The sequence below is a fragment of the Amyelois transitella genome, chromosome 12 (genome assembly GCF_032362555.1).
Source record: "Amyelois transitella isolate CPQ chromosome 12, ilAmyTran1.1, whole genome shotgun sequence".
NCBI classification, from domain to species: domain Eukaryota; kingdom Metazoa; phylum Arthropoda; class Insecta; order Lepidoptera; family Pyralidae; genus Amyelois; species Amyelois transitella.
The window spans coordinates 7,658,626-7,684,816 of NC_083515.1; the positions used below are offsets into that span (position 1 = coordinate 7,658,626).

Consider the following 26,191-nt stretch of genomic DNA (forward strand, 5'->3'; position numbering starts at 1 on the left):
GTAATGTGATTAATTAAAATCTTGCTCGCTCAAAAAATTTACCTGCTTAAGCTGTTTCAGATGGTGCAAAAAAATTACATCAGTCTTAAATATCAGGCTGTCTATGTAATTTTTTTGCACGGGACAGGTATGAAATACGTTTGAGATTAAGTATTTCGATTTCTGTGAGTTTTAGCTATCTGCCATCATGAATTGATTTGCTTGTCAATGGGCCATGGTCCATGTTTTTCTTTCTGTTATTTTAATGAATTTTCTTCTTTGCAATGGATAAATTCAAAACTACAGGAACAGTTTTCATTGGGGTCACAGAGAAAGATAAAAATGTTTAAAAAATCACAGTACCTACTTATATTAGGTATCTTTAAAAGTATAATAAATAAAACTTCAAAATACTTGATCATATATTTTTATTTACTTATCTAGTCTACAATGTATCGTTTAGGAGTAACCAAAACAAAATAAAATAAATTTTTATGGAAAAATCCGTCAGTGGGGATGGCGATATACCATGGATCATTGAAATAATTGCCTTGTATATGGTAAGTACCTCCGCCGCCGCAGTTTTTGGCTGATAAGAAATTGCTTGTTATAATAATAAGGATAACTGAATAAAAACGGCTCAGCACTAATAACAAAAAGGTAGGTAGGTATGCGCTCATTTGAAAAAAAAAAGCACATCCAAACAGCTATTCAAATCACCTTTAGATATAGCATAATGGTTCTACGTCGAATGTTATTGTTAGATCCATAATGAAAGTAAAATCTTCAATTTTCCGTAAATGTAACTCAATATTCGGCAAAATATTACCTTGAAACGTTAAAGAGTTCTTGTTAACTGTTGTTAAAAAGTATCTATTGAGTACTATTACGGCATCATTGAAATATTACCACTCATTTGACCAAACATAAAATAACAATACAACATAGTCCCTTTAAATTACAAATTATTCAGATTATAATAAGGATAAACTTTAGTGACCATCACTTGTAGTTGGAGACGGAAAAAACTCATAATCCTAACTAACAAATGACGTCTCTAACAAACGACGGTTACCCATAAACAAAAAGAAAACGATCTAGAAGCATTCTAGGGATTATTTTTGATCGATCAAATTTGAGCACGTAAGTATAAAGTAATTTTTACATGGACACAAAATATTTTTCTCCTTAACTTAGTTAATACCTCTTAAATTAATAAGACAAATTAATCATAGTATAAAGTTCCTTATGTTTATGAGTTAACGTTACATTTTTCCTGTTAAATTAACACAGACTACTGACCAAACCGTCATCTTTGATTTACAATAAAATCTGCTTCAGAGATGAGGTTCAAGGTGTATCTTAAAATGATAATTATATAAAATCCTTTCTCAAATAGATAATACAAGAGTGTAGTAGCTTGTAAGCAACGAATAGTACCAAAAAATATTTTATGTAACTTGACATAAATAACTTGAATGACGTTCAAATAAAGCAGAGAATTTAGTTACAAAAAATTAAGATTTGGTTGGTTTTTTGGAACCCTTATTAGGTCCCGCATTGTTAAACCCTCCAGATTTTGGCCCCTTCGGACCTTTGCTTGGTCCGGGTGGATTATTTTCATCTTTCCTTACATCTCCTTTGTTAAATCTTTCTTTTTGCACTGGGGCCATTCTTTTGATGAAGAAACGGAACGACATTTTCTTATCTTTTATAAAGTTATTTAGTACTGCTAGGGGCATAACAGCGCATTTTCCGATGCGGAATACTTCATCTGCTTTTATAGCGTCGTTGAAGCAGTGTTCCGTAAACACTGACTTCCTGCGAGCATCTTGCTTACTAGTGACATGTATCTCGTAGATATGCTGTTGAGCAGATTTTTTGCCACCAATATGCTGAACGGTCCAGTAAATCATTTTCTGCAGCGTATCTATTTTCACAGTTATAATGAAAAGAAGTTTTCCTTGAGCAAAGAGGAACATGTGACGATCATCCTCAGAAATTTTTATGTTATCCAACTCCACGTCGCTATCAGAACTAATGTTGCAGTGGGTAGGGTGACGTTCTTTAAAGTGATCCATCATCATTTTCAATTGCCCTGAAAACATGTTGTTAGGAAATCTATTGAGAATCAGTATGTGCAGTGCAAATAAGGCAAACAAAATTATCACTCAGCAATTATTTTATCTTCCTATCCTACTAATACTAATTATAAATACGAAAGTTTGTAAAAATGTGTCGATGGAACCTATATTTGTACCTCTTTCACACAAAATCTACTAGACGGATATTGATGAAATTTTTTACACCGATAGAGTATTACTTCTCAAAGTTACGAGGAACAGTTAGTAGGTAAAATTAAATTATAACACGTAAGTACATTAATATGAATGTAACGATAATTCTTCTGCATGGCTATAGTCCCGATTGCATCCTCACAATTTTGGAGAGGAGCCCGGGGTAAGTTCTCGACTGATCTTGGATTGCGTGAGTCAAGTTTTTAAACGAAGCGAATCCCGTCCGAATTCCGCAACCTTTGCAGGGTAAACCTAACTCGTATTGGATTGGAACCTGCAAATTCACGGAACTGGATGTGTATCCATGTGATACACATATAGTTCCGTGAGTTTGCAGGTTTCTTCACGATGTTTTCCCTCACCGTAAGAGCATCGGTTAATAATCAAACTAATGTGCATAACTTCGAATATTGTCATTGGCATGGCCGCTGTGGGATTCGAACTAGTGCTTTTATGTATATAATACATATAATGATCATTGGTCTATGATAAAATAATTGCTGAGCGATAATTATGTTTGCCTTATAAGCATATACTTGAAATTTAATTACCTCATTATTATTACCACAAATAACGATGTCGACATCACGATGATAATATCAAAGTAATTATATCATCAATTATTATAAATGTGTTCGTCTTTAACGCCAAAACACTGTTCAAGCACTGAAGCAAAATTTCTTGGAGATCGTCTAAGAAATTTTGCTCCAAATCCAAACTCCAGAATGTGGATACGGAAAAGGGCAGAGGGTACACGCACACCTGTGCGTGTTCCACCGCGGCTCCGCTCGTACCAACATGTACCTACGGGTTTCACGCGAGCAGAGCCGCGGGCGTAAACTAGTACATAATTAGTTCACAAATTCTTGTGAACTGAACAAATTTTTTTTGCCAACTTACCTTTCCAGGAACATTTTCCGAAAACTGCACCAAGCGGGCAGTCCATTTCCCTAAAGATGCACTCCTTCAGGTGTTCTTCGACGTCGCTGTTCAGCATAGTGTACACGCATCCCACTGGCTTATTAGGACAGCCTACCTTGGCCTTAAAAAAATAAGTTTAAGTTTAGATTCAGTTCAATCGTCTAACCCGTCTACCAGTCCCCGTAGCTTGGCACGAGCGACGCCGTTTTTATCGCGCGAAAAACTACCTATCGCTGTTCCGCTTTTTACTATGACGTAAAAAAGGGACAACGTAGTTTTTCGCGGTTCGATTTTTTATATAGGTATTATCAATAATTTGCTTTTTAAGGCTTTTTATAGGGTTCTGTTGTGGTTTGAAGAGTAACAGATCGGGGTCAGTGTAAACTAAATCATCGCGATCTTATCTTTAAGCTTTGGTAGAGCGATATCATCGACACATGAGTGACATCGGGCTTCTTACAACCTCTTCATATTTTTTTCCTGCTATTTTTAATCATCTAGTGAACGGCCAAGAGCAAGTTAACTAATTCAAAGTAAGGAAATGCCCTATATCTAAATAAAAACAAAATTAAAAAGAATTTAGTCATTAGCCCTATTAAAAATACACTTACTTTGGCAATGATTTCTTCAAGTTGCCAGTTCCTTATCTGCGTCATGGATTGACGGCACATAGGGCAGATTGGAGGAGAGAGCTCTCTGGTACAAATGTTACACAGACTGTGTCCCGATTGACATTGGAATATTGGCGCCGACATAGTTTCCAAGCAAATGGGGCACTCAGGAAGCTCGACAGCCGCCGTAGCCAACCTTAATTATGGAAAGACAATCTTCATTAAGTCTTTCCCATCGGTTTACAGATATTTGTCTGGGACTCTGATTGTATTTGTGTGTCTAGGATCACTTTGTGAATAATTAGAAACATACATTCAGTCAGAAAAGTATCGGGAATGGATTATTTATTTATGGTTCCAAATTCAAATTTTTGTTTTTTTTGTTGTTGTTAGATTGGCACAACTGTTTTCCATTTTGGCGCGGAGTTTGAGTTGCATCTGTTGTTTACATTAAATACAGTGCTATTTTTAGTTATATCATATCTAGTGTGTATTGCTAATTTCATAATGGATAAAAACATCGAACAAAGAGTTTGTCTTAAATTTTGCATTGCCAATGGAATATCGTGTTCGGAGTCACTGAAAATGTTACAGAAGGCTTACGGTGAATCGACTTTATCAAAAACTCGTGCTTATGAGTGGTACAAAGCGTTCAAAAGCGGTCGAGATGTGATGGAAGATTTGCCTCGCTCTGGTAGGCCATCAACGTCTGCAACTGAAGTTAACATCGCAAAAGTGAAGGAAATAGTGACTGAAAATCCTCATTCAACTTTGAGAGAGATAGCCACCGAACTTTCTGTATCTCACGAGTCGATCCGTACCATTTTAACTAATAATTTGGGTATGAAACATGTTGCCGCTCGGCTAGTCCCAAAAGACTTGAATTTTTTTCAAAAACTCAATCGCATGAGAGTCGCTGAGGACATGCTAGAACGAGTCAATTCCGACCCAACATTCATGAAACGCATTGTTACTGGTGACGAGACGTGGGTTTACGAGTTTGACATGCAAACTAGTCAACAAGCTTCGGAGTGGCGCCTTCCAACTGAACCGAAACCGAAAAAACCACGCCAAAGTCGTTCAAAAGTCAAAGTCATGTTGACTGTTATCTTTGACTATCGCGGTGTTGTGCACTCGGAATTCTTGCCGGAAGGTCAAACGGTAAATAAGGAATATTATTTGAGTGTTATGCGGCGTTTAAGAGAGCAAATCCGACGAAAAAGGCCAGATTTGTAGAAAGAAAATTCTTGGATTTTGCACCATGATAATGCACCTTCGCACAAGGCCATCATTGTGAACGAATTTTTAACCAAACACTCAACAAATACCATCGAGCAACCACCATATTCACCAGATATGGCTCCAGCCGACTTTTTTCTTTTTCCTAAACTCAAATTACCACTTCGTGGCACCCGTTTTCAATCGGTAGAAGACATAAAAGAGAATTCGCGGCGAGAACTGACCTCAATTCCGGAAACAGCGTTTAAAAACTGTTTTGATGATTGGATTATTCGTTGGCGTAAGTGTATCGTTTCTAAAGGAGCATATTTTGATGGTGATAAAATAAATTTGGATGAATAACAAACAGTTTGTGTATTATTGATCTTTTCCCGCTACTTTCTTGACAGAGTAGTATTATAAATTAATAAATAACCTAGGAACTTAATAAAAACCGCTCAGTAGATCAGGAGATAAGCGTGACAAACAGATACAATGGTCTGCACACACACGACATTTTTCTTACATTCTTTTACTATTGCGTATGTAATAGTCCCCAAGAAATTCTTTTTTGATAAGTACCTGATGATGTCAATGTTCAGACATTCTTCTGTTTTGTTATCATATTTATTGATGTTAATATAGGTGCCGTGTGGTACCCGGCACCAATAACAAAAAGACTAGGACCACTCCATCTCGTTCTCATGGATGTCGTAAAAGGCGACTAAGGGATATGCTTATAAACTTGGGATTCTTTTAGGATATGGGCTAGCAACCTGTCACTATTTGAATCTCAATTCTATCATCAAGCCAAAAAGCTGAACGTGGTCTATCCGTCTTTTCAAGACTGTTAGCTCTGTTTACCCCGCAAGGCATGTAGACGTGACTAATGTATGTATGTCAATTTACCTAGTTACTTACCTTCTATTAGATTTCGCTGACGCCATTTTAGATGCCTGAAAACACAAATATTTCTGATGAAATTTATTAAATAGTTTTAAAGGTACTCCTATGTGACAAAGTTGTGGATGGACCTATCGTTTTGAAAGGGGGCTTTAATAGGGTTATGTTAGAAGGATAGATATTTATTTTCCAGAAATAAAAGAAGTGTTTGTTTTTTATTTCATTTGTTATTAAATCTTAGTTCGCTACTACTACTAAGTATATTTTAACAAAATCTCGCAATCCTTACGGGCACCTACCTAATCTACCTCTACAATACATAGAAATAATTGGCAGTTTTATCTTAACGTTCGCATTTAGATATATATTTCAAATAGGTACATAGGTAGGTATCCAGTGCAATGAAAATCCCTTAAGCGGGGTAGGTAAGTAACTAGGTACTGTAAACCCTCGTAAAACGTGTTGAGAATATTGTGAGTAGGAATGTGAAAAAAAATCGATTTTTATACGTGATTTTTTTTAAATTAATAATCGATTAAAAATCGATTTTTATACTCATACAATAAATGCACTCCGATATTACGTTTTTGTCTTCTGGCTTGGAGCCCGGAACGCGAACTGCCAAAGAATACTATCATAGCTTCATAATATTACATTAACGCCATTTGTGCATTCTTTCTGTGCTCTTAAAACTGTTTAGATGATTAATTTAATCAAACATTCTCTAGATGGAATTAGTCGATGAACAGTATTTGACCGACATTCAGTTGATATTTTATTCATTATTCGTTGCTGAAACTTCATTTTTCAAACTTGATTGTTAAAAACTTACATTTGTGTTAATTAAATAAGAACTTACTGTTTCTGTTGTTTATTTTTAATAAATAAATCTATTGATATAATGTATATGGCGTTTATTTTGACATAAATTGAAAAATTAGGAAAAAATCTATCAATATAATAAAAATCGATTATTTTCTTAAGCAAAATCGATTATTTGTTAATCGATTTTACATACTTCAAAAATAAATCGATTATATAAAAATCGATTTTTTATCAGCAATGTCACATCCCTAATTGTGAGAATCGTAAAAGGTAAATCAAATGAGATATCGGTCATTCTTGTAAACCTATCAGATAATTTAGGTATGAAAATGATAATAATAACATGGAGTGTGACTGAGTGTGTAGGTAAGTAGGTACCTACAATTAAACGACAAAAGAAGTCTTCTCTTTTATTATACTTACAGATAAAGGGAACATTATTCCATGTCCGGTAACGTATTGCACAATATAAAATTTATTTACTTACTAATTAAGTATATATGTCTGGAACTGCACAAACAACATACACGTAGTGGAAGAAACAATGAAATCAAATATCCAAGAAATAGACGTAAGCAAAATGTAACACTTCAATGTTCTGATGAATTGAAATAAGAACTTGTAATGGAGTGTTTGTGACACGAAACACAAAACAAAAGTAACTCAAATCTACGTATCTACATCTACAGAACAAATGATTGGCTGTATGGAATAGTAGCAGTTCGTATAAAATTGAACTTTACGCCGTGAACATAAAAGTTTTAGTTCTTTGTTGTAATGTTTTGAGTGAAAGAGGTTATTCCTAGAATTTTTACGTCGTGTTGCCAGCATTAAATAAAGTTTATTGATCGCTCTTTTTTTTCATACCCATCATCTAATATACATATTTAAACGAGCAATTTATTGTATATATATAATCAGGTGCAGTGTGGTTCCCGGCACTAATACAAAAAAGAATAGGACCACTCCATCTCTTTCCCATGGATGTCGTAAAAGGCGACTAAGGGATAGGCTTACAAACTTGGGATTCTTTTTTAGGCGATGGGCTAGCAACCTGTCACTAGTTGAATCTCAATTCTATCGTTAAGCCAAATAGCTGAACGTGGCCATTCAGTCTTTTCAAGACTGTTGGCTCTGTCTACCCCGCAAGGGATATAGACGTGACGGTATGTATGTATGTATGTATATAATCAGGATCTCGGAAACGGCTCCAACGATTTTAATGAAAGTTACAGATTAGGGGCATTTCGGCTCAAGCAATTGATTTATCAAGGTCCTAGGTTCGAGAAAAGCTCGGTTCCCAAGATATATAAACATTTTAAAACCGCGTTTTTTTGAGCGAAAGCTGAGCGAACGAAGCGAGTGAGGACTACCAATGAACTTGGGGCGACAACATTATTCTTGTATGTATGTATATTTGTAATTGTAACGCAATAACTTTCAACTGAATGTGATGAAATTGAAAAAAAAAATCAATAGAATTCTTAACTTCGTAGGACATCAAAAACAGGTAAATCGTTTTTGAAATATACACGATTTTGAATAAAAAAAAATCCGTTTGCGTAGGTACGTTAGGTCAAAGTTCGCGGCCAACAACTAGTCTATTGATATCATTCTGATGGATACAGGGTAGGCGGTCTGAAACTTTGAATATAGATTTATTTATAAATAGAATTTCTTGTATATAGGTAAGCTTTAAAATAAAAAAAAATAAGGTTCTTTTTATTAACAAAAATATTAAACATGATAACATTTTTTGTGACAGGTTTATGTGCATGCAAAGTTAAAATTGAAGGTTCTCCGATACATGTACGAAAAGAAAATGACAAATATTCTGTTGTCAATGTCAAAGTCAAAAGTTTATTTACAGCACAGCTGCTGTTTACAATCATATACTTGAAGATATTTAGATAGTTTATAATTTCCTTAGATTAATTCATCAAATCATAATTGTTTTCATTGCATATTTACTCATGGGCAAAGCTAAGTAAGGCAAAAAATTGGGAATAAGTATATAACGGATATCAATGTTGAGATCATGTCTGCGCAACAATGCTATGATTACCCTGAAATTTGTAGAAAACCTGAAAATCTACTGCGTTTATTGAATAAATATATTGAAGTACGTCTTGTGAAAAATTGCTGCTTTCAAGGATATGTCAAAGCCGTTGACCCTATAACCTATAGGTTGTAATCCTTTTTTTTGTTCTATTATTCTTATTCACAGACCGAAAGATCTTATTGATAACGCGCCAAAAAACTTATCAATACATATAATTTCTTTATATAGTTATATTGATAAATATTTGATATTTACTTCTCTTTTAACAAAACTTGTGTTTTTAAATTTTCAGTATGATTATATTGATATCTTATGAAGATACATTTAGAACCAGCTTAATTCTTGGCCATGCAATCATCAGTATTACAGAATTGACTCCAGCACCACATATCAAACTGCCAGAAAGTCAACAACCACCTGTACTAGAAGTCGATCTGTCAAAAAGAAAGGCTAAAGTAAAAGCTTGGCTCACTGAGAATTTGTTACCAGTATCAGAATCCGGAGACAAAATCTTGTTTGGAAATGCTAGTCTTTTACCACCATATACTGTGGCAGACATATGTACAAATAATCCCATGGTAGCAATACAAATGCAGAAAATCATAGAAAGGATGCCACAAGATTTCGACAAATAAAACAACCAGATAGAATTCAGCTGCCTTGCTTGTAAAGTAACATATTACCAGAATAAAAAACTTGATAATTTGCTGTTTGTTTCAAAATGAAGACAAATATTAAAGCATCCCTTTAGTTTTTAGTTCAAAGGTCCGCAGTTAACTACCGACTAGTTAACTACAGACCTTTGATAAATTTTGGCAATAGTTTTCTCATTATAGGCTGTACAATTTTTTTTGACAATCCCAAGTTGCTGATCACTGAGTTTGCTAAATTTCCCTGCAAAGCTGATCATTTAATAATATATTTTGGTAAGAGTGATCATACTTCTATGTATGTTTCTCACTGATACAGGTTGATTAACATAAGACTAAATTCCAGGGTTTAATGTCCGTAGAAAAGGAAATAATTGGAGTGATCTACCTAAGTTTCCATTATTTGTCCAGGTATTTATGATAATTTCGGCCTGTGGACTAGGTGGATTTGCAAGACAGTCAAGTTGTTAGTTCTATTCTAGGTTCGATTCCCAACTTCAATAACATGTTCCTAGTTGCTTGTATGCTTTGTTTTAGGTTCAAGGGTCCGCTTTTGCAACAAGTGCATTGATTAAAATATTATGAAGTTACGAAATGTGTGCGTTTTAGTTCAGTTGATACAAAATCTTAAGTAATTATAACATTTAGCGAAAGGACTAATTATACTTATGTACAATGTTATTTTTGAAAATTGTTAAGGGTACTTAAACTATTTTGACAGTTTTACTGCGTCTAGTTCAGTCTAGTCTAGTCTAGGTATTGATACTAGTGATGTGCCGGATCGTTAAAAATGTCCGGATCTTAATTATTCCTCGGATATCCGCGGATACGGATATCCGGAACATCACTTCTTTTCTTTACTTTTGAATACCCAGGTACAACATTCAGCAGATTCAATGATAAGAATCCACTTTACACTTTACAGTTCTATCTTCGCCGCTTGCACTGCCGCGTGTATTATCTTGAACAGACATTTCGTTATCTGTCTGTGCGAGTCTGCACTTAGAAGTTCGTTGTTGTTAGGCCATAAATGAATAGCTAGCTATTTTGAATAAATGACACTTGTATGATACGTATGTAGTACAGATACCTACACAACGTAAATATGCGTGCGTCACAACATCGCACCACTAAACTGCTCTAATGATCATTTATTTCATACTTACTCGTTCGTTCATTCGGTTTATCCATCCTATAATGTTTCTGTTTCTGTGAATTTATTTGTCAAGAGTTGTTGAACTTGTTGATACCTATTGTTAAAAATTCATAAAAATATCAAGTCATTGGCTGACCTATTTTGTTTGTCTTGGTGTTTCCATGAAGTGAAATGAGTGCTAAAACAAATCGGAAGGTGCAATATTTGGCGGGATTTTGTGGTAAGTCTTGTAAGGCGGGAAATTTTAAATACCTAAATTGTTATGTAGTTATGAAATAGTCTTGCCTGAATGAAAAAAAAATGCACTTCTATGAAAAGTATGTGGTGAGAAATGAAAAGATTAATCTTAGTTCTACGGCACTTTGCTCTAAGTTTCGGTGTAATTTCCTTTCTTGTTATGGCAAGTAGGTATTTAGCAGTTTCACTAAGTCAATTATATTCCTCTTACACCCAAACCCGTCCTGTGAATATTTGGCTCTGTCGACCTCGTGAAAAACGAACATTGAACGGCTGTGAAAATAAATAAATGCCGGCCTGTTTCAATTTGTCTGCAAAATTAACGAGTTGTTCTAAGAGTCGACCTGTTGATAAACATGCAGATGATAATAGTACCTTACAAAAAATATGTAAACTGACTAAAAGCAATATTAAAATAAGTCCATGTTTTATTTTCGAAAAAGAGGTCTAGTAGTAAACTAACGTGGACTTTTTGTCGGGAACCCAAATGTCTTGTTGTTTGTGTTGTAATAATTTTCCAAAATGAGTGTTTATGTAGTATACCTAATGAAGTATGGTTTCTTGATTATTAAGTGGTTGGGACGAGCATGAGTACCTCATAAAGTAGTTTGATTGGCAAAATGAAGAAAAAAGTAACTAATTAATTTAGTAAAACGTACATAAGTAGGTAATTTGAATTTGAAAGCCAAGTCACGGAGGTTTATGGTGTTTATTGCGAATGTACTTAAGTTAGCTATTATGTGACTTGGCCATTCAATTGACTTGGATGTGTCTGTAAGTAATTGTGCATAAATGATGTACTAATAAAGTAGTAATTAATAATAAGATTTTTTTTTATTAATATTAGTATAGTTAAATATCATTATCGATCAAAAAAACTAACATCTACTGGCTCTAACTGAAAAGAGGCTCACTTACCTTGTTTTTTAGCATCCCTCACCTTCTCGTTCACGGGCGCTACTCTATCCTGGCCGTCACCAGCGATTCCGAAGTTCAAGAATGGCGAAGCTAATTTGGAAATAACAGATGTGAGTTATGGACACAGAGCACTTTGTATAATACGGGAATAGAAATGAAGTTGGTACTTATTGTTGACACATTGTCATTTAAAAACATCGGACAACCAAGTGGGTAGGAGTCTAATGTTCTCTTAGAAACATATCGTTTTTAATAGGCCTATTAAAAAGCGTTCGTCGTCACAATTTTTTTGTCTTCGGTAGATTGAACCTCAGGACTTTCATCTATGAACGATTCGGATGTATTTCTGAGGACAAAATAATTATATCGCCGAACTGTTCGTATGTAAGTTATGAGGGCCCACCTTTACTTAGTGATAAGTTTTTTACACAGTGCTTCTCTGCTGATACCTACCTAGTTACTAGGTAAGTACTCGTAGTACATTGGCTTTAATTAGTATTTCATTTTCATCCATGTAATGGTCCAAAATTTAACTGCAAAGTATTATTTGCCACCATACAATAACAGAACTAAATACATTCACGTCATTTTATAATGAAGATATAGGTATATAGGTACGATTTATTCGTCGTTTGTACGTAATACGACTTACCTATTTATTCTATAGGTATTTTAGATAATTTTTAACTTTTTGGCGATTACTACGATTAGGTGCGTGATCGTAAATCTCCGCAATGGAAGTTGAATTGAATCAAGACAGAAGCACGGCAAACGATTACTCATTGGACAATATAGATGATTCCGTACATAATAATAATCTTTAACCTACAAAAGTTCACTAAAGACATTTTGTGCATTACATGCTACGAAAAAAAAAATATTTAAGTAGGTATTGCCTTGAAATTATTTTAATCGGTTATTCGGCGACTCAAGCGTGCCTTCCTAAGAATCTATAATAACCTTATCGTACATACCTACTAAAAGATCTTTGTGAAAATAATTCGATAATAATTACTTGTTTTATTTGCACACACGTGTTTAAACAAGCTAGACGACTTTGAAACACCAATATATTCTGTGCCGTTATCATCGTATTATCTTATCGGAGACATTCAGGAATAGGTATCATTATTGGTAGATAAAACTATATACAAATGTGAATGATACTGCAGTATACCTAGTAGGTATTTACTATTAAGTCAATATTTCGTGAGTTTAATTCTGCCAGTCAATTTCAGGATTTTTTCATCACTTCAGTCTTTAATTGGCTGCGCTGTTTCTCCACGGCTAAGGTATAAGAAACTACCTACCTGTAAACCGGCAGATCGAAGCTGATGGATATACATATGTAGATTAATATACCTATTTATCAGCCTAAAGGCGGCCGATTTATAGTTTATGGTAGTTGTACGTCTTTTACTTCAAAACCACTGTACCGATTAACTGATAAAGATATTTTATTTGCATGTTGGTATTGTGGGGCACGAAGAAGGACATAGGTATCTTTGACGTGGGCGGAGCCGCAGGCAGAAGCTACTACGACTTTCAATACCAATCGAAAGTTTTTGTGTTCTATGTACCTAGCTTTTCTAGCATTTTGTCTGGTATTTAAAGAAACACTTTTTAATTTAGGAAATTACTTCTAAATACATGTTATTATAAAGTTTTTATTGATTATTGTAGGCACAGACGTCATGGGTGGTGTCTTTGCTGTCAGTGGGCGCCCTGCTCGGATGTTACATGGGCCAAGTCCTGAGCGATAAAGTCGGTCGCAGGCGAACTATATTAATTTCGTGCGGACCGGGACTACTAGGTGGGGTGAGTGTGTTTTAGAACAAATTATGTGAACAATCCTCTTCATTTATGTATTGTTTATTACCTAAAAATTGTTTAATATAAGCAAAATTTTGTACCTGTTACTTGTTTTTAATACTTTGGTTTTGTTTGATTGCAGTGTATAATTTTATTCACAAAATGGCCCGAGTTGATGTATGCGGCACGTTTTATGATCGGGATGACAACAGGAACGGTTGCTGTGGTGAGATACCTATTGTTTTATACTTTGCCGTATGAATAAATCTTCTTCTCCTGGCGTTATTCGCGGTTCCCTCACCTCGCTGAAGATGTGCACCTTTGACCATGATCCTGGATTGGGTCCGGAAGGGATCAAATTAAAATTCTTAAATTCAAATTGGCGATTTTATTATTTATTTGTACCTATAATATGCTAATAACATGTGCTGTATTGGTACTATTGAACAAACCACTGTGGTTTGTTAAATACTGTATCTATAGTTCCTGGCAGTTTAGAATAAGTCGACACCATCTCTTTCCTATGGATGTAAGCAAATACTTAAACAATTTTATCTAGTACAAGCTTTCTTGCCGGTCACGACGAAATCAGGATCTTAATTATAAGTATCATTAAGCTTTCCAGCTGAATGAGCCTTTTAGCCTCATCGAGCATGATGGCTCTATCTGACAAAGTCGTAATATTTTTATGTATGTGGTTTATTCCCAGGTTGCAATGATTTACGTGACGGAAATAGCAGACAAAGAAATAAGAGCTTCTCTTGGAATGGTGATTCAAGTGATGAATAACTTGGGTTGTCTCCTTATTTACGGTATTGGTCCCTTTGTGTCTTATACAGCACTGAATTCGATTATTGTGACAATACCAATAGTCTATGGATTATGTTGTCTGTGGATACCGGAATCCCCTTATTATCATCTTAAAGATGGTAGAACTGAAGAGGCCAGAAAAGTTTTCGTTTATTTGAAAGGCCGGAAAGATGAGAAGGTAATTTTTTAACGTACCTTTGAACGTATTAATTTAAAAAAAAAACTACACAATAGTCTTTTCGATAAAGTCAAATTTCAGTGTTACTTTAAGTATAATTAAAATCACTTTTTAAATGCATATTTACCACCTAGTAGAATTTTTGGGCTAAACAAACATTTTGTGTTATTACAGTGGGTGGATGACCAACTGGCCATCATGCGCGCTCATGTTAGAGAGAGTATGGAAAACAAGACGACGGCCAGAGAACTCCTATTCAACGTGAAGTACAGGAAAACTATTTATATTGTCATAGGCAAGTTTCCAATAATTATAATATCACAACAAATACAGCATTTAATTAAACTCTATTTCCTCCTTCATTCCGTATCTACAATTATACCAACAAATGATTTCGAAAGCTAATATGTATAAAAAGAATGTTCTTTTGATAGTGTAGAGCACTGAAAATACAAAAAGTTTTAAATAAAAAAAATGTATAGATACATTGAGGGATGAACATGAGTTTCGTAGTAGTAAAACTGAAATCACAACGTACAATCAAGAAACAAATGTTGACACAAATCTGTAATAAAGACGCACGGCAGGGTAGAAGTCAAGACACACAAGTATTTTTAAATATTCCACGTTTTGCTTACTTTTTTTTCCAGGTCTAAAGATATTGCAGTACATGACTGGAGTGCTCGTCATACAATCTTACCTTGAAGTGATATTCAGGCAGAGCGTGTCGATTTCGGGCCCTCACGTTAGCATCGTCTATGGATTTGTTCAGCTGACTGCTGGTGAGCATCGTTAATGAAAATTTTTACGTTTACAGAGTCGCGTCATTGTCTTGCGAGTAAGTTATCATAGTTAGTACTAAAGGTGAGACATCGTCGGAATAGCTGGACAGTCCAGCCTGGACTAAAATTGTTGAATGCCCAATTCACAATTTGCACATTTTCACTTTATATATATTTTTTTAATTTATAAGTTTATTTTATATGTATATTATTATAGTACTCGTAGTATGTCGTCTGCGGCTCTGCAGAATACTATTTCACAAAGACGTAGTAGTAGTAAAAAGTAGTACGACCTAGGTAAAGTACATTTGTTACATCACTTTCCATTCCTTAAAGAGTGATTCTATGCATTTGCGTGCGATACCATATCTTGGGCTGTGAAGGAGACAGATACGTATGTTTATCTTACGGTACTCGATGTCATCAAATATGTAAGTATGGTATAAAATTATAGCGATGATTGCTACAATGTAGTTGAAGTGCGTGTAAATATTTGCTGAAATTCACAAAAATCTACACGGAAGAGTAAATACAGAAAATAAAACGTATCTAAGAATATGTAGGTATATCTTATATCTGTCTTGGCGAGAGTACTCGAAGCTGACGAGTTTGCAAGAAGAGATTTGAGATATGAAAGCGAAAGAAGTATGCCGGTATCATGACAAGTGGAGTTTTGGTTTATTCCACTTTGGTTACCTGCGTGATAAAATTCCACGTTTTTGTGTCATTAAATCATCTAATTGCAAATGACCTGGGTTATAAAAATCAACAAGATTTGATTCCACATTATATCAGCATCAATTGGCAAGTATCCCAATTTTCAACAATGTTCAAATGATGCGCTGAAGATTACGTTCGCCGTCGCCGATAAAAATTCTAAACAAACATAAAAGCCACGTCTTTATATCTAAGCAGAAACAGTCTAAAGAGCCCGATTTTCACGATATCGGAAGAAATTCCAATAAAATAAGATTTAGAATGTTTTTTTCTTTGCAGGCATTGGAGCTACATTTCTTACTCGCTGGTGCGGACGTAGGATCCTACTGATGTTATCGTCCCTCGGAGTCTCGGTCTCTATGACGGCAATCGGGCTTTATTTCTACTTGCAAGATTCTATGAAATTAAGCCAGGAGACGATGACCACCATATCGCCGTTACCGCTAGCCGGTATTTTTCTATTTAACATTGCTTTTTCTTGCGGGGTTGGCAATCTTCCATACGTTATGCAAGCGGAACTGTTTCCTGTAAATGTAAAAGCCGTGGCTAGTAGTTTAGCCACGATGTTGGCGTGTGTCCTAAGTTTTCTAGTGACAAAATGTTACCAAAACTTAAAGGATATGTTCGGCCATTATTCTGTATTCTGGAGTTTCGCCGTTGTAGGGTATTTTGGTATATTATTTGTGTACTTTTGTGTACCGGAGACGAAGGGTAAAACGTTAGAAGAGGTTCAGGATAATTTGCAAGCGAGACCGGCGGAGCGGCAAGCTTTAAGACACGGTGATACTGCCGTCCAACACGAAAAATAATATGAATTAGGTAACAAGTTTCAATAAAAATAAATAGACACGCCGAAATAATTTATGTTTATAGAATAAGTAGGTATGTCATGCATGTCTCAAATCACCACAAAGAAATAGATCTCAGTTAAAAATACGGTCAAATTGAGGACCTCCTTATTTTTAGAAGTCTGCAAATAAAAATAATATTTAGGTAAAATTATGTTTGTAGAAAACCAAACAATCAAGAACTAATTATTGCGAATTGTTCCTTAGTTCTAGTTCTTGTTTAAGTTATATCAATAGCTCATTCGTAATTTTCACTATGCTGGGCTAAGGAAACCTACATAGCGCTTGCCCTTGACCAGTTTTACATACATATAGTCACGCCTATATCCATTGCCGGGTAGACAGGGCCAACGAAAAAACTCACGTCTTTTCAAGACTTGAAAAGACGTGAGTTTTTTCGTTTACAAAATTATGTATCACCTAATACTAGAGGCTACTTTAGACTGTGATTAGTTTTTTTGGCATTTATAGGAAACTTTGTATAATATTATCCTCAGTCTTAAGAATTTGAATATTACTGTAAAAAGAATACTAGATTTTTATTTCTACTTGGAAGGAAGAATTTAAAGGCCTTATCTTGGTTTCAAATAAAAACACTATCCTACTACTATTATAAAGGCGAAAGTTTGTATGGATGTATGGATGTTTGTTACTCTTTCACGCAAAAACTACTGAACCGATTACCATGAAATTTGGTATGTAGGTAGCTGAAGACCCAGAATAACACATAGGCTACTTTTTATCCCAGAGTTCCCGCGGGATTGATAGGGTTTCCATGCGGACGAAGTCGCGGGCGGCCTCTAGTAGTTTATAATAACAGTCAGTAATAAGTACAAAATAGTTATACATATTTTGACTTTACTTTGATATTTATATTTAGGTTATCTGTATAAATAGATGGATTAAACAGAGACTTATAGCTATTTGTAGTTGATTTAAAATATTCCTCAATTTATTTTGATTTTTTGCACATACAAAATACAGTGAAAAATATTCAAACTAGTATTAGTATGGTAAGTATCAAAGGATAAAAGAAAGCTATGTATACAGACTAGTAGAATTGATCGAAGCATAGAAGCAATAAGTCTTATGTGGTGGTGACCCTTGTAATGAAACAAAATGTGTGACGATACATTATTTTATTCATATTTAACCCTTTACAAGATTTGCTACGCAATGTATGATGCGATTAAATTCTTTTTGCGTTCCCGTAAGAGTACAGCGGCGCGAATGGCGTGTCTGCTTGTTCGTCTCCACTTTCTTCGGAAGCATCCGACTCGAACGTGTTATCGGGGATGTCGTAAAGACGGATCAAGGGCTTGTTAGGGTCCTTCATAATGAGATACTTACCTGAAACAAAAGTTGTCTCATAAACATCGTAACTACGTTTTCCGTAAAAACTCGTGCGGCTCAAAACGCTGCGTGCCAAGGATACCAGACTAAGTTGAACGTAACCATAAAGACGTCCATCTGCGTCATACAGAAGTCGATGACGTATCGTAGTCGTCCATAGATAACTTGATTTGTGCCGTGATCTCGCACGACTTACTCCTGCATAGCAAAAGCTTAACGTTACTAAAAAAAAAAACTTAATTCTTACCGTCCTTCTGTGTCATACAGAAGTCGATGACGCATCGCAGTATTCCCCACGCGTTGTCCATGGACAAGTTGATTTGAGCCGCGAACTCGTGCGGCTTGAATTGCTGCGTACCGAGAATCACGTGGCGCGAATTGTCGCGCACTTGGGTGCGGGACACGTAGCCGAACTTGATCTGGTCAGAGCCGGCCAGGAGCGCCTGCAAAATAAAATTTATTTATTATCTGACGATGTCAGTCTAACGCATGTCATTATAGAGCACTGTCACCTTATCTATTCAATGTTATAGCTTTCACAGCTCCAGCCACATAGCTTTAAAGGTATTCCAAGTATAAATCGGGTTTCACGATATTGAAATCCGACATACTAGGTACATAACATCAGGTCATTCCAGTATTTCAATTATAATTATTTCAAATTTAATTCCTTACGAGGGAACACAGCCTCGTTACACAACAGCGAGGTTATATTTTCAATCAGCATATTTCTTATCATTATCCCATTCTAACTTTTTCATTAACCTGAGAGCATGCCTTGTCAACATTCATGAACAGACGAAGGTCTTTTTTGACGCTAAATAAAATCTATATCAATATTAAAAAGAGGTAAAATTTGTAACTTGTTGGAATATTGAAACAATCATGAAATTTTTTTCACTATGAAAAAGGTACATTATCTGTGGTGTATTTATATTATATAGAGCCAACATTACCTGCACAGTCCACTTAGCGAGCTTGCACGAGTTATTCCTCAGCTCGTTGGCCAGCACGGCGCCCCTCTGCGTGTCCAGCTTCTGCCGCCACTCCACGCCGTTGGCCAGCTTGGAGTCCCACTCGTTCAGCGCCTTGATCGTGAGGAACTGGGTCTCGTTCTGCGGGCCCTGCATCACGGCGTCGTGCTCGCAACGGGCCACGAGGACCTGGAGACAGGAATTTTTGTCCATTTCTAAAATAACACTAAGTGTGATTTCCTATGAATTGATCACATAAAATACCGTTAAATTGAGTGCCTATTCCTTTTTTCATGTCGAATAAGACATACATAAGACACTCTGATTTATAATATTAGTATAGAAGTATCAATTTACATTATGCAACACAAAAGATTTAAAATTATGTGATATTTATATTCATTTATTTCCCAACTAAATTAAGGTACATTGTTTTTTTTTATGTAAAATAATAAGAGTACTAAAGTGAATCTATTTTATAGTAACACCTTTTTAACGATGAAGTGAATACTATGTTGCTTATGTTATTATACAAATTAATGACCATTCTCTTTTCTGCACTGAAAAATAAAACCGAAGTTGAGAGTTAACTCACCACACCATTGTTGAGGTTCCACTTGCGGTAGCGGTAGCCGACCGAAGCCACTTCCCCCTCCTCTTCTTCGGAGACGAACGGGTTCGGCTCCGGGAACTTATACTTGGCCTCGTTCTGACCAGACTTTAATACCTGCAAGTTAATGTAATAAATAAATTATTTGTACAATATAATAAATTGATTGCTTAGTTCATCCAAACAAATTACATTTACAGTTCACAAATATCTTAATAAAAAAGTTATAGATAGTCTCAAAAAAGTTAAACAGATTTTTGGGCCTCGCGGTTTTTAAAGCTTCAAAATACTCCACACCGTGTGATTGTCGTGGGTGCTGTAAGAGGCGACTAAATGGGGTAAGCAGTTTCAGGTAATGCAAATAAAATAACCTGTTTACAAAGAAACTTAACCTTTATAGCTTCCTTTAATTATGGTAACCGGAATTGCTCCATCTTAACCTTATCTTATAATAGTCATAGATTATGGACACATAAATTATGTACAGTCTGTTCATAAATAGAAGGCGTTACAATGTTGTTATTTGTACTGATAGTCGCCTTGAATAGAAGCACTTAGTAAGTTAGCATCATATTTAATTTACCTGCTGGTTAAATGTTGTGGTTGAATAAGGTGGGCTCTAGGGCGAGGTTTCGCAGAGTTGAGAGTTGTCGTTTTACTTAGTCTCCATAGATGTCTCTCTCACAGTCAGCAGATCAAACTATTTACTGTCAGATGAAGTCAATTTGCTATCACTGATTACCTGCTGGCTAAAGTTGTGGTTGATAAAGGTGGCCTCTAAGGCCAGGTTCCGCGGAGAGTTGATGGAGTTGCCGTCGTCTGCGGGGGGCTCCACAGATGTCTCGTTCACGGTTAGCAGGTCAAATTCTGTGTTGTCGCGCTTGTCGAAGAACAGTTTGTCACCTGGTATTAAAATTTAAGGATTAAAGCTTTTGTATCAAAGTTTTAATGACTTATCACCAGTAAAAAAAAGAGTAAAGAGTAGTTGCAGAGTACAGGCGGACTCCGCCAGGTCCTCATCAAGAAAAGTTTACCGGGACAAGAGTTATTATTATAACATAAAAAGTAAATATAGTTATAATTTAGCTATGTTTTCTATATTTTAATGTCAACTCACTTACCAATTTTCTCAATAACAATATCCCAAGAGTAGTTGGAGCGAGTGCAACACATGATGGTGGCCAATATAGCATCGGTAGCATAGACAGTGCCAGTAGTCTTACTCAGGCGGCGGATCACGGGGTCATCTGTGGTAGTCACCTGCAAATATATGTATAGAGACCGTCCATTATGGGTGACATGAGTCAAGTGATTTGACATAAAATTTAGGTCTCAAGGGCTCTCTCCCCCCCTTGAAACCTAATTTTCCTTATGGATGTCATAAAATGAGATGTGCTAATGTCGATGTGCGAATGTGACGTCCTAATTCCGTCAAGTAAATGTGGGACATATCAATGGGACTTGTGGGATGGACTGCATATATCTAGTGCAGCTTTTACCATGATTATTAAATAATAATATAGGTAAGGTTCATCTGAAAAGATTGTGGTCATAATAAGCTAATAATGATAACTTAAGTATACAGAGGAGTTTTACTTTACAATAATGATGTATAATTACCGTATGGAAAATACGATCAATACGCTGCAGAGGCTTCTCATGCTTCACATTGACACGGTCGTAAGCCTTGTCATAGTACTCTAAGGTACCACAGCAAACAATATCTTCACCTGAAAAAAATTACATTTAATTTTTGAGTTATAATTTGAAATAATTAAGCCAAATAGCTGAATGTGGCTTATCAGTGTTTTCAAGACTGTTCTACCCTGCAAGGGATAAAGATCTATGATTACGTATGTAATTTGTAATAACAATTTTGTCAAGCCTGAGCTGATACACTTTTCACCTGCATAGTTTGTGAAAGAGAAGGGAAGACTAAGATACTTTGATTTCCCTTAGGATCATAGGCTCCAGCAACTTATGTACAGAGTATACTGAATTTTAATTAAGATTCAAATCAAACTACAATTCATTACGAGGTTCCTGTGCCAAGCTCAAGCCAGACGACAGATGACTTACCATGACTTTAATCTTGTTTTTTGAGAATGGAACAAAAATTATATTGGAAATAATTTATACACTGACCTTCTTTGATCCCCGGTAAAGATAATTTAGCAAGACGTGGGAAGTCCATGTCTTCAATAGTCACCCAAGTGGGTCGCACGGTGACAGATGCATCTCGGATCTTCATTGGAGCTCCTCTTTGACCCCATCTCTTGCCAAGCTTGCGATCACGTTGCTAACAAGAAAATTATAAATGAAAAATTTTAATAACAGTTTCATTTCTTGTTTAGAGTGGATCTGTAATTATGTACATTAGTTTGATTACTAACCGATGCTCGTGGTGAGGGGGGACATTGTGAGGAAACCTGTACATTAAGGAAATTGGATGCGTAACCATATCCAATTAGGTTTACCTGCAAAGGGTCAGCTTTATGTAAAAACCTGGCTCACCCAATCCAGGATCCATGGTTACAGGCATACAACTGACTCCTCTCCAGAGTGGTGAGGATGCATTCAGGATTAAAAGCCAGGAGGAAGATAAGTGGAACTGTAGTTATTTAAACAAATAAAAAAAAAGAAAAGCCAATAAGAGGCTATGGTTATTTATGGGATATTAGTTAGAGGTTACATTTAGAACCAATTTCTAGTGACCAAAAGTTTCTTTTTAAAGGACCTATCTAAATTATTTGATAAAAGTGGTGTATTATTACAAAGTACATGGCAAAGGGGTTTGCGCAACTTAGTATGGACTAGTGGCGTCATTTTTTTTTCCAGCGGCCACTCTTTATTATAATATAACTTTGTTATGCTATTTTAAATATACATATGTGTATGATTATTTTTGTCCCAAGTGATATCGGAGCTGAGATATTCGCATTTGAATATTTAAAAAATACGGTCTATTTAACTACTTCAAACCTATGAAAATAGACAAATAAGACAATATTTTATATATATTCGCATAAAATATGATACATTTAAATATATGTCGCAGAGAAATGAGGATATCAGAGATTTCACGAAATCCCTAGGTATACCACGAAATCACGGAAGATGGTGAATATTCCTATTTAATACATCTTCTTACTAAAAAACTACAGTAGGTAATCCGGACTTTCGCTAATTCGGTGATCGCTGTAATCCGGCGGGTTCGCGGGAGGTGGGCGGGGGTAGGTGCGGGCTTCCATGAACATTTGTTGTTAGTCTTTTGTTTATCGCCTATCGTGTAGAACGTACAGTGTAAATTTATATATGTGAGGAAGACGAGCAAGATGAGGGCAATAGCATTGAAGTTTCCGCCTCCAAAAAAGTGGGTAATTCAGAGGCAGTAGGAGCTTTAAACACTGCTCTAAAATGGGCTGAACAAAACGAATTGGATACCCACGAAGTTATGTTTCCCCGTCATCTTCGAGACCGAGCTTTTGAAATGAAGTACAATTATAAACAGAAGAGTATTACAGACTTTTCCAGAAGAATAAATGATAGTGTGATATTTGAATTGTTTTTCTTAAATGGATGTATGTGCATAATTTTGATCATGTACATTTTCGTCTTTATGCTTTAATGATTAAAGAAACTAAGGTTAAAGATGTTTTATTACTTTTAATTATGGCATACTATAATCCGGACGCCTCGATAATTCGGCAAGGGTCTTGTTTTTGCCTCTCCGGATTACCGAGGCCCTACTGTATTAGTGATATGACAAAATACTATTTCAATCTAGCTAGTGATATATCATTTCACTCATCTCAATCTAGTGAAACGGGTTATGTGGGGCTTGAACCCACTAAAACCACACGGTGCCATCGCCTACCGCTTCGTTGCCAGGAGCATGAGCTGCCCTCGCTCATATTCGTGACGCGGCGGCCGCTTCCACGGCGGCTTCCTTACGCTCCTACTTGTGTCCGTTTGGGTAGAGAGAGGGAGAGAGATACATTGGACGATTTTTACTCGGAGGTATCCGTTTTTCTGACATTTCACTAGATTTAATTTAGTGAAACGACATTTCACTGACTATTTTGGTAAGAAGGCGTCGTAAATAAGAATATTCAACATATGCCGTGATTTCGTGATATCCCTAGGGATTTCGCGAAATCTCTGGTTACTTCATTTTCCTGCGACATATATAGGTACAGGCATATATATTATAGATACAATCACTTCATAAAACAATACGAGGTAAAACACAGCTTAAGGCTATACAACTCCTGTGAGTTGCCCACCAATAAGTATGCTAATCAATGCCTTGTTTGTTTAGCATACTTATTGGTCTTATCCGTCTTGACGAATGACGGGATTGGATCCTACCTCTAAGAAGCTACGGATCAACCCAGTTTAATGATTCTGTTGAAAAATTGTCAAGGTGGGTTCTCAACATACTTCAATCAAATATGACCCATCACTTTTTACATATTCTCCGTAGTAGCTACGGTGTTGGTACAGGCATATATATTATAGATACAATCACTTCATAAAATAATACGAGGTAAACACAGCTTAAGGCTATACAACTCCTGTGAGTTGCCCACCAATAAGTATGCTAAACAATGCCTTGTTTGTTTAGCATACTTATTGGTCTTATCCGTCTTGACGAATGACGGGATTGGATCCTACCTCTAAGAAGCTACGGATCAACCCAGTTTAATGATTCTGTTGAAAAATTGTCAAGGTTGGGTTCTCAACATACTTCAATCAAATATGACCCATCACTTTTTACATATTCTCCGTAGTAGCTACGGTGTTGCTGTACTTGGTATGGCCCAAGTGAAGAGATAATTAAATCATCGGCACTTTAAATTGGAAAATCATCCATGCCGGAACTTCAGCATTCATGTTTTCAAAATCAGCCCTTTTTCTATTCAAATTATTCGCTATAACATATTCGCCTAACAAATTCTGATTACTACTATTAGGTAAACGATTTATTATTTCTTGTGTAAGCCAATCGGCCATATATTAATGAGCAACAAAAACTCAAATATCTTCGTTCCGATATAGTTTACAGAAATGTGTTCATAGTAACTTTTGCTGACTATATGCTGTACTTTCAAAAAATCCAAGTTTCATCGCTTGCTGCACAACTTCAAAACGACGTCAACTTTGCGCAATCCCCTTTGCCAGTGAAAAACTATGAAATTTACCTTGTTCAAAGTGGTCATGCCACCCGGAGTGCGCGCTCCCCTAGCACCGCGTCCGCGCTGACCACGAGCCCGCCCGCGTTGGTACGGCGGCTTTTGTACGCGCGTCGTGTCCACCAAGTGGAATGTACTCTCATCTTCGTCGTGGAAGTATGCATATGACGAACCAGCGCCGAATTGGGATGCATACTTATCTGTTATAGACAAATTTAATATAAGAATTATGATTCAGTGAAGGTCTCATATTCGTTTCACCCAAAATAGCGTTTTTGTAGTGAAATGATAAGTGAATGAGTTAATCGCAGCCAGTGAAAGTCATAACCTCAAATATTACGTTTTAGTCATAGCTTATGAACACAAGTCTGTAATAACTTACTTTGATACTTCTTATCCTGTACCACGGTCCAGTCACTTATTTTTCCCAAGCGATCGCCTTTACTGAAAGGCTGGTATGGCATGTCCCGAAATTGCTCCGGCATTTCGCAAGGTCCCCATCCTGTAGGGTTATCTTGAATCACGGGTGCTATGAAACGTATCGGCTCTTCGGCCGGTAAAACATGTTCTGACATCACGACGAAACTTGAAGCAGGAAATATAATAATATTTCAATTCAAGGCAAATAAATTGTGTAAACGCTACCCACGACAGCACGACAATTTTTTTTTAAAGAAGACTTGCTGTGTTACCATCCCCGATATTTTTTTCCTAATTGTTTCCAAACTCTAAAATAATATGTAGAAATAGTGTTACCATTATTGATAAAATAGTAAGAATGGAAACTAACAAGAAAGAGAAGATTTGTATTTTTGTTAAAACAAATATACTGTAAAGCCAACTTCGGCAAAAGGCGGAACTAGAGTTCTCACAGAGAGCTCACATTAGACAAACTAATGATTATGATAAAGTACCTACTTTAATAATAATTTAATAATTCAAACCCGTTGGTTACATACATACAAAAAAAAAACACGCCTTTTTCCCAAATGGGTAGGCAGAGACTACATCTTTCCACTATCTCTGCATACTTCCTGCGCTTCATCTACATTCATAACTCTCTTCATGCTAGCTCGGCGGTTTCGGATTCTCTTGACCTGACCCTTTGCCAGGACGTCGAGCCTTTTTGGACAGT

General features: G+C 36.0%; 3 protein-coding genes across 10 annotated transcripts; 1 reads left to right on the plus strand and 2 right to left on the minus strand.

Moving 5' to 3' along the window:
* Window positions 1–390: 390 nt before the first annotated feature.
* LOC106142275 (E3 ubiquitin-protein ligase sina) lies at window positions 391–12,822 on the minus strand. 6 transcript variants are annotated; one of them, XM_013344012.2, is made up of 6 exons: window positions 12,752–12,822; window positions 11,800–11,867; window positions 5,948–5,982; window positions 3,809–4,004; window positions 3,177–3,318; window positions 391–2,077 (listed from the first exon to the last, which is right to left on the minus strand). In XM_013344012.2, the coding sequence occupies exons 3-6, from the start codon at window positions 5,971–5,973 to the stop codon at window positions 1,497–1,499; spliced, it is 945 nt and encodes a 314-aa protein (XP_013199466.1). In that variant the 5' UTR covers window positions 5,974–5,982; window positions 11,800–11,867; window positions 12,752–12,822; the 3' UTR covers window positions 391–1,496. The 6 variants fall into 6 exon arrangements, with proteins under 6 accessions (XP_013199466.1, XP_060802786.1, XP_013199442.1 ...); XM_060946803.1 differs by lacking the exon at window positions 12,752–12,822 and having other exon boundaries at window positions 11,800–11,872; XM_013343988.2 differs by lacking the exon at window positions 12,752–12,822 and having other exon boundaries at window positions 11,778–11,867.
* LOC106142248 (facilitated trehalose transporter Tret1) lies at window positions 10,702–17,847 on the plus strand. Of its 3 annotated transcripts, XM_013343952.2 has the most exons (8): window positions 10,702–10,842; window positions 11,790–11,887; window positions 13,461–13,595; window positions 13,732–13,815; window positions 14,299–14,577; window positions 14,752–14,872; window positions 15,228–15,359; window positions 16,356–17,847. In XM_013343952.2, the coding sequence occupies exons 1-8, from the start codon at window positions 10,794–10,796 to the stop codon at window positions 16,883–16,885; spliced, it is 1,428 nt and encodes a 475-aa protein (XP_013199406.1). In that variant the 5' UTR covers window positions 10,702–10,793; the 3' UTR covers window positions 16,886–17,847. The 3 variants fall into 3 exon arrangements, with proteins under 3 accessions (XP_013199406.1, XP_013199431.1, XP_013199414.1); XM_013343977.2 differs by lacking the exons at window positions 10,702–10,842; window positions 11,790–11,887 and adding an exon at window positions 12,952–13,069; XM_013343960.2 differs by lacking the exons at window positions 10,702–10,842; window positions 11,790–11,887 and adding an exon at window positions 13,292–13,381.
* Window positions 17,848–18,048: 201 nt separating this feature from the next.
* Window positions 18,049–25,758, minus strand: LOC106142336 (eukaryotic translation initiation factor 3 subunit D). The gene is made up of 10 exons (XM_013344062.2): window positions 25,439–25,758; window positions 25,066–25,256; window positions 22,007–22,160; window positions 21,482–21,591; window positions 20,983–21,121; window positions 20,604–20,764; window positions 19,847–19,978; window positions 19,234–19,440; window positions 18,525–18,720; window positions 18,049–18,274 (listed from the first exon to the last, which is right to left on the minus strand). The coding sequence occupies exons 1-10, from the start codon at window positions 25,629–25,631 to the stop codon at window positions 18,114–18,116; spliced, it is 1,644 nt and encodes a 547-aa protein (XP_013199516.1). The 5' UTR covers window positions 25,632–25,758; the 3' UTR covers window positions 18,049–18,113.
* Between the last annotated feature and the right edge of the window lie 433 nt (window positions 25,759–26,191).

Coding starts and splice junctions, on each gene's coding strand:
- LOC106142248 (XM_013343952.2), top strand. CDS start 10,794: ATGAGTGCTAAAACAAATCGGAAGGTGCAATATTTGGCGGGATTTTGT. Junction 14,873..15,227: donor AACTATTTATATTGTCATAG/GCAAGTTTCCAA, acceptor TTTTTTTTCCAG/GTCTAAAGATATTGCAGTAC. Junction 15,360..16,355: donor ATTTGTTCAGCTGACTGCTG/GTGAGCATCGTT, acceptor TTTTCTTTGCAG/GCATTGGAGCTACATTTCTT.
- LOC106142275 (XM_013343988.2), bottom strand. Junction 4,005..5,947: donor TCAGCGAAATCTAATAGAAG/GTAAGTAACTAG, acceptor TCCATAATTAAG/GTTGGCTACGGCGGCTGTCG. Junction 2,078..3,176: donor CGGAAAATGTTCCTGGAAAG/GTAAGTTGGCAA, acceptor ACATGTTTTCAG/GGCAATTGAAAATGATGATG.
- LOC106142336 (XM_013344062.2), bottom strand. CDS start 25,631: ATGTCAGAACATGTTTTACCGGCCGAAGAGCCGATACGTTTCATAGCA. Junction 19,441..19,846: donor GGAACCTCAACAATGGTGTG/GTGAGTTAACTC, acceptor TCCTGTCTCCAG/GTCCTCGTGGCCCGTTGCGA. Junction 18,721..19,233: donor TCGCTAAGTGGACTGTGCAG/GTAATGTTGGCT, acceptor TTTATTTTGCAG/GCGCTCCTGGCCGGCTCTGA.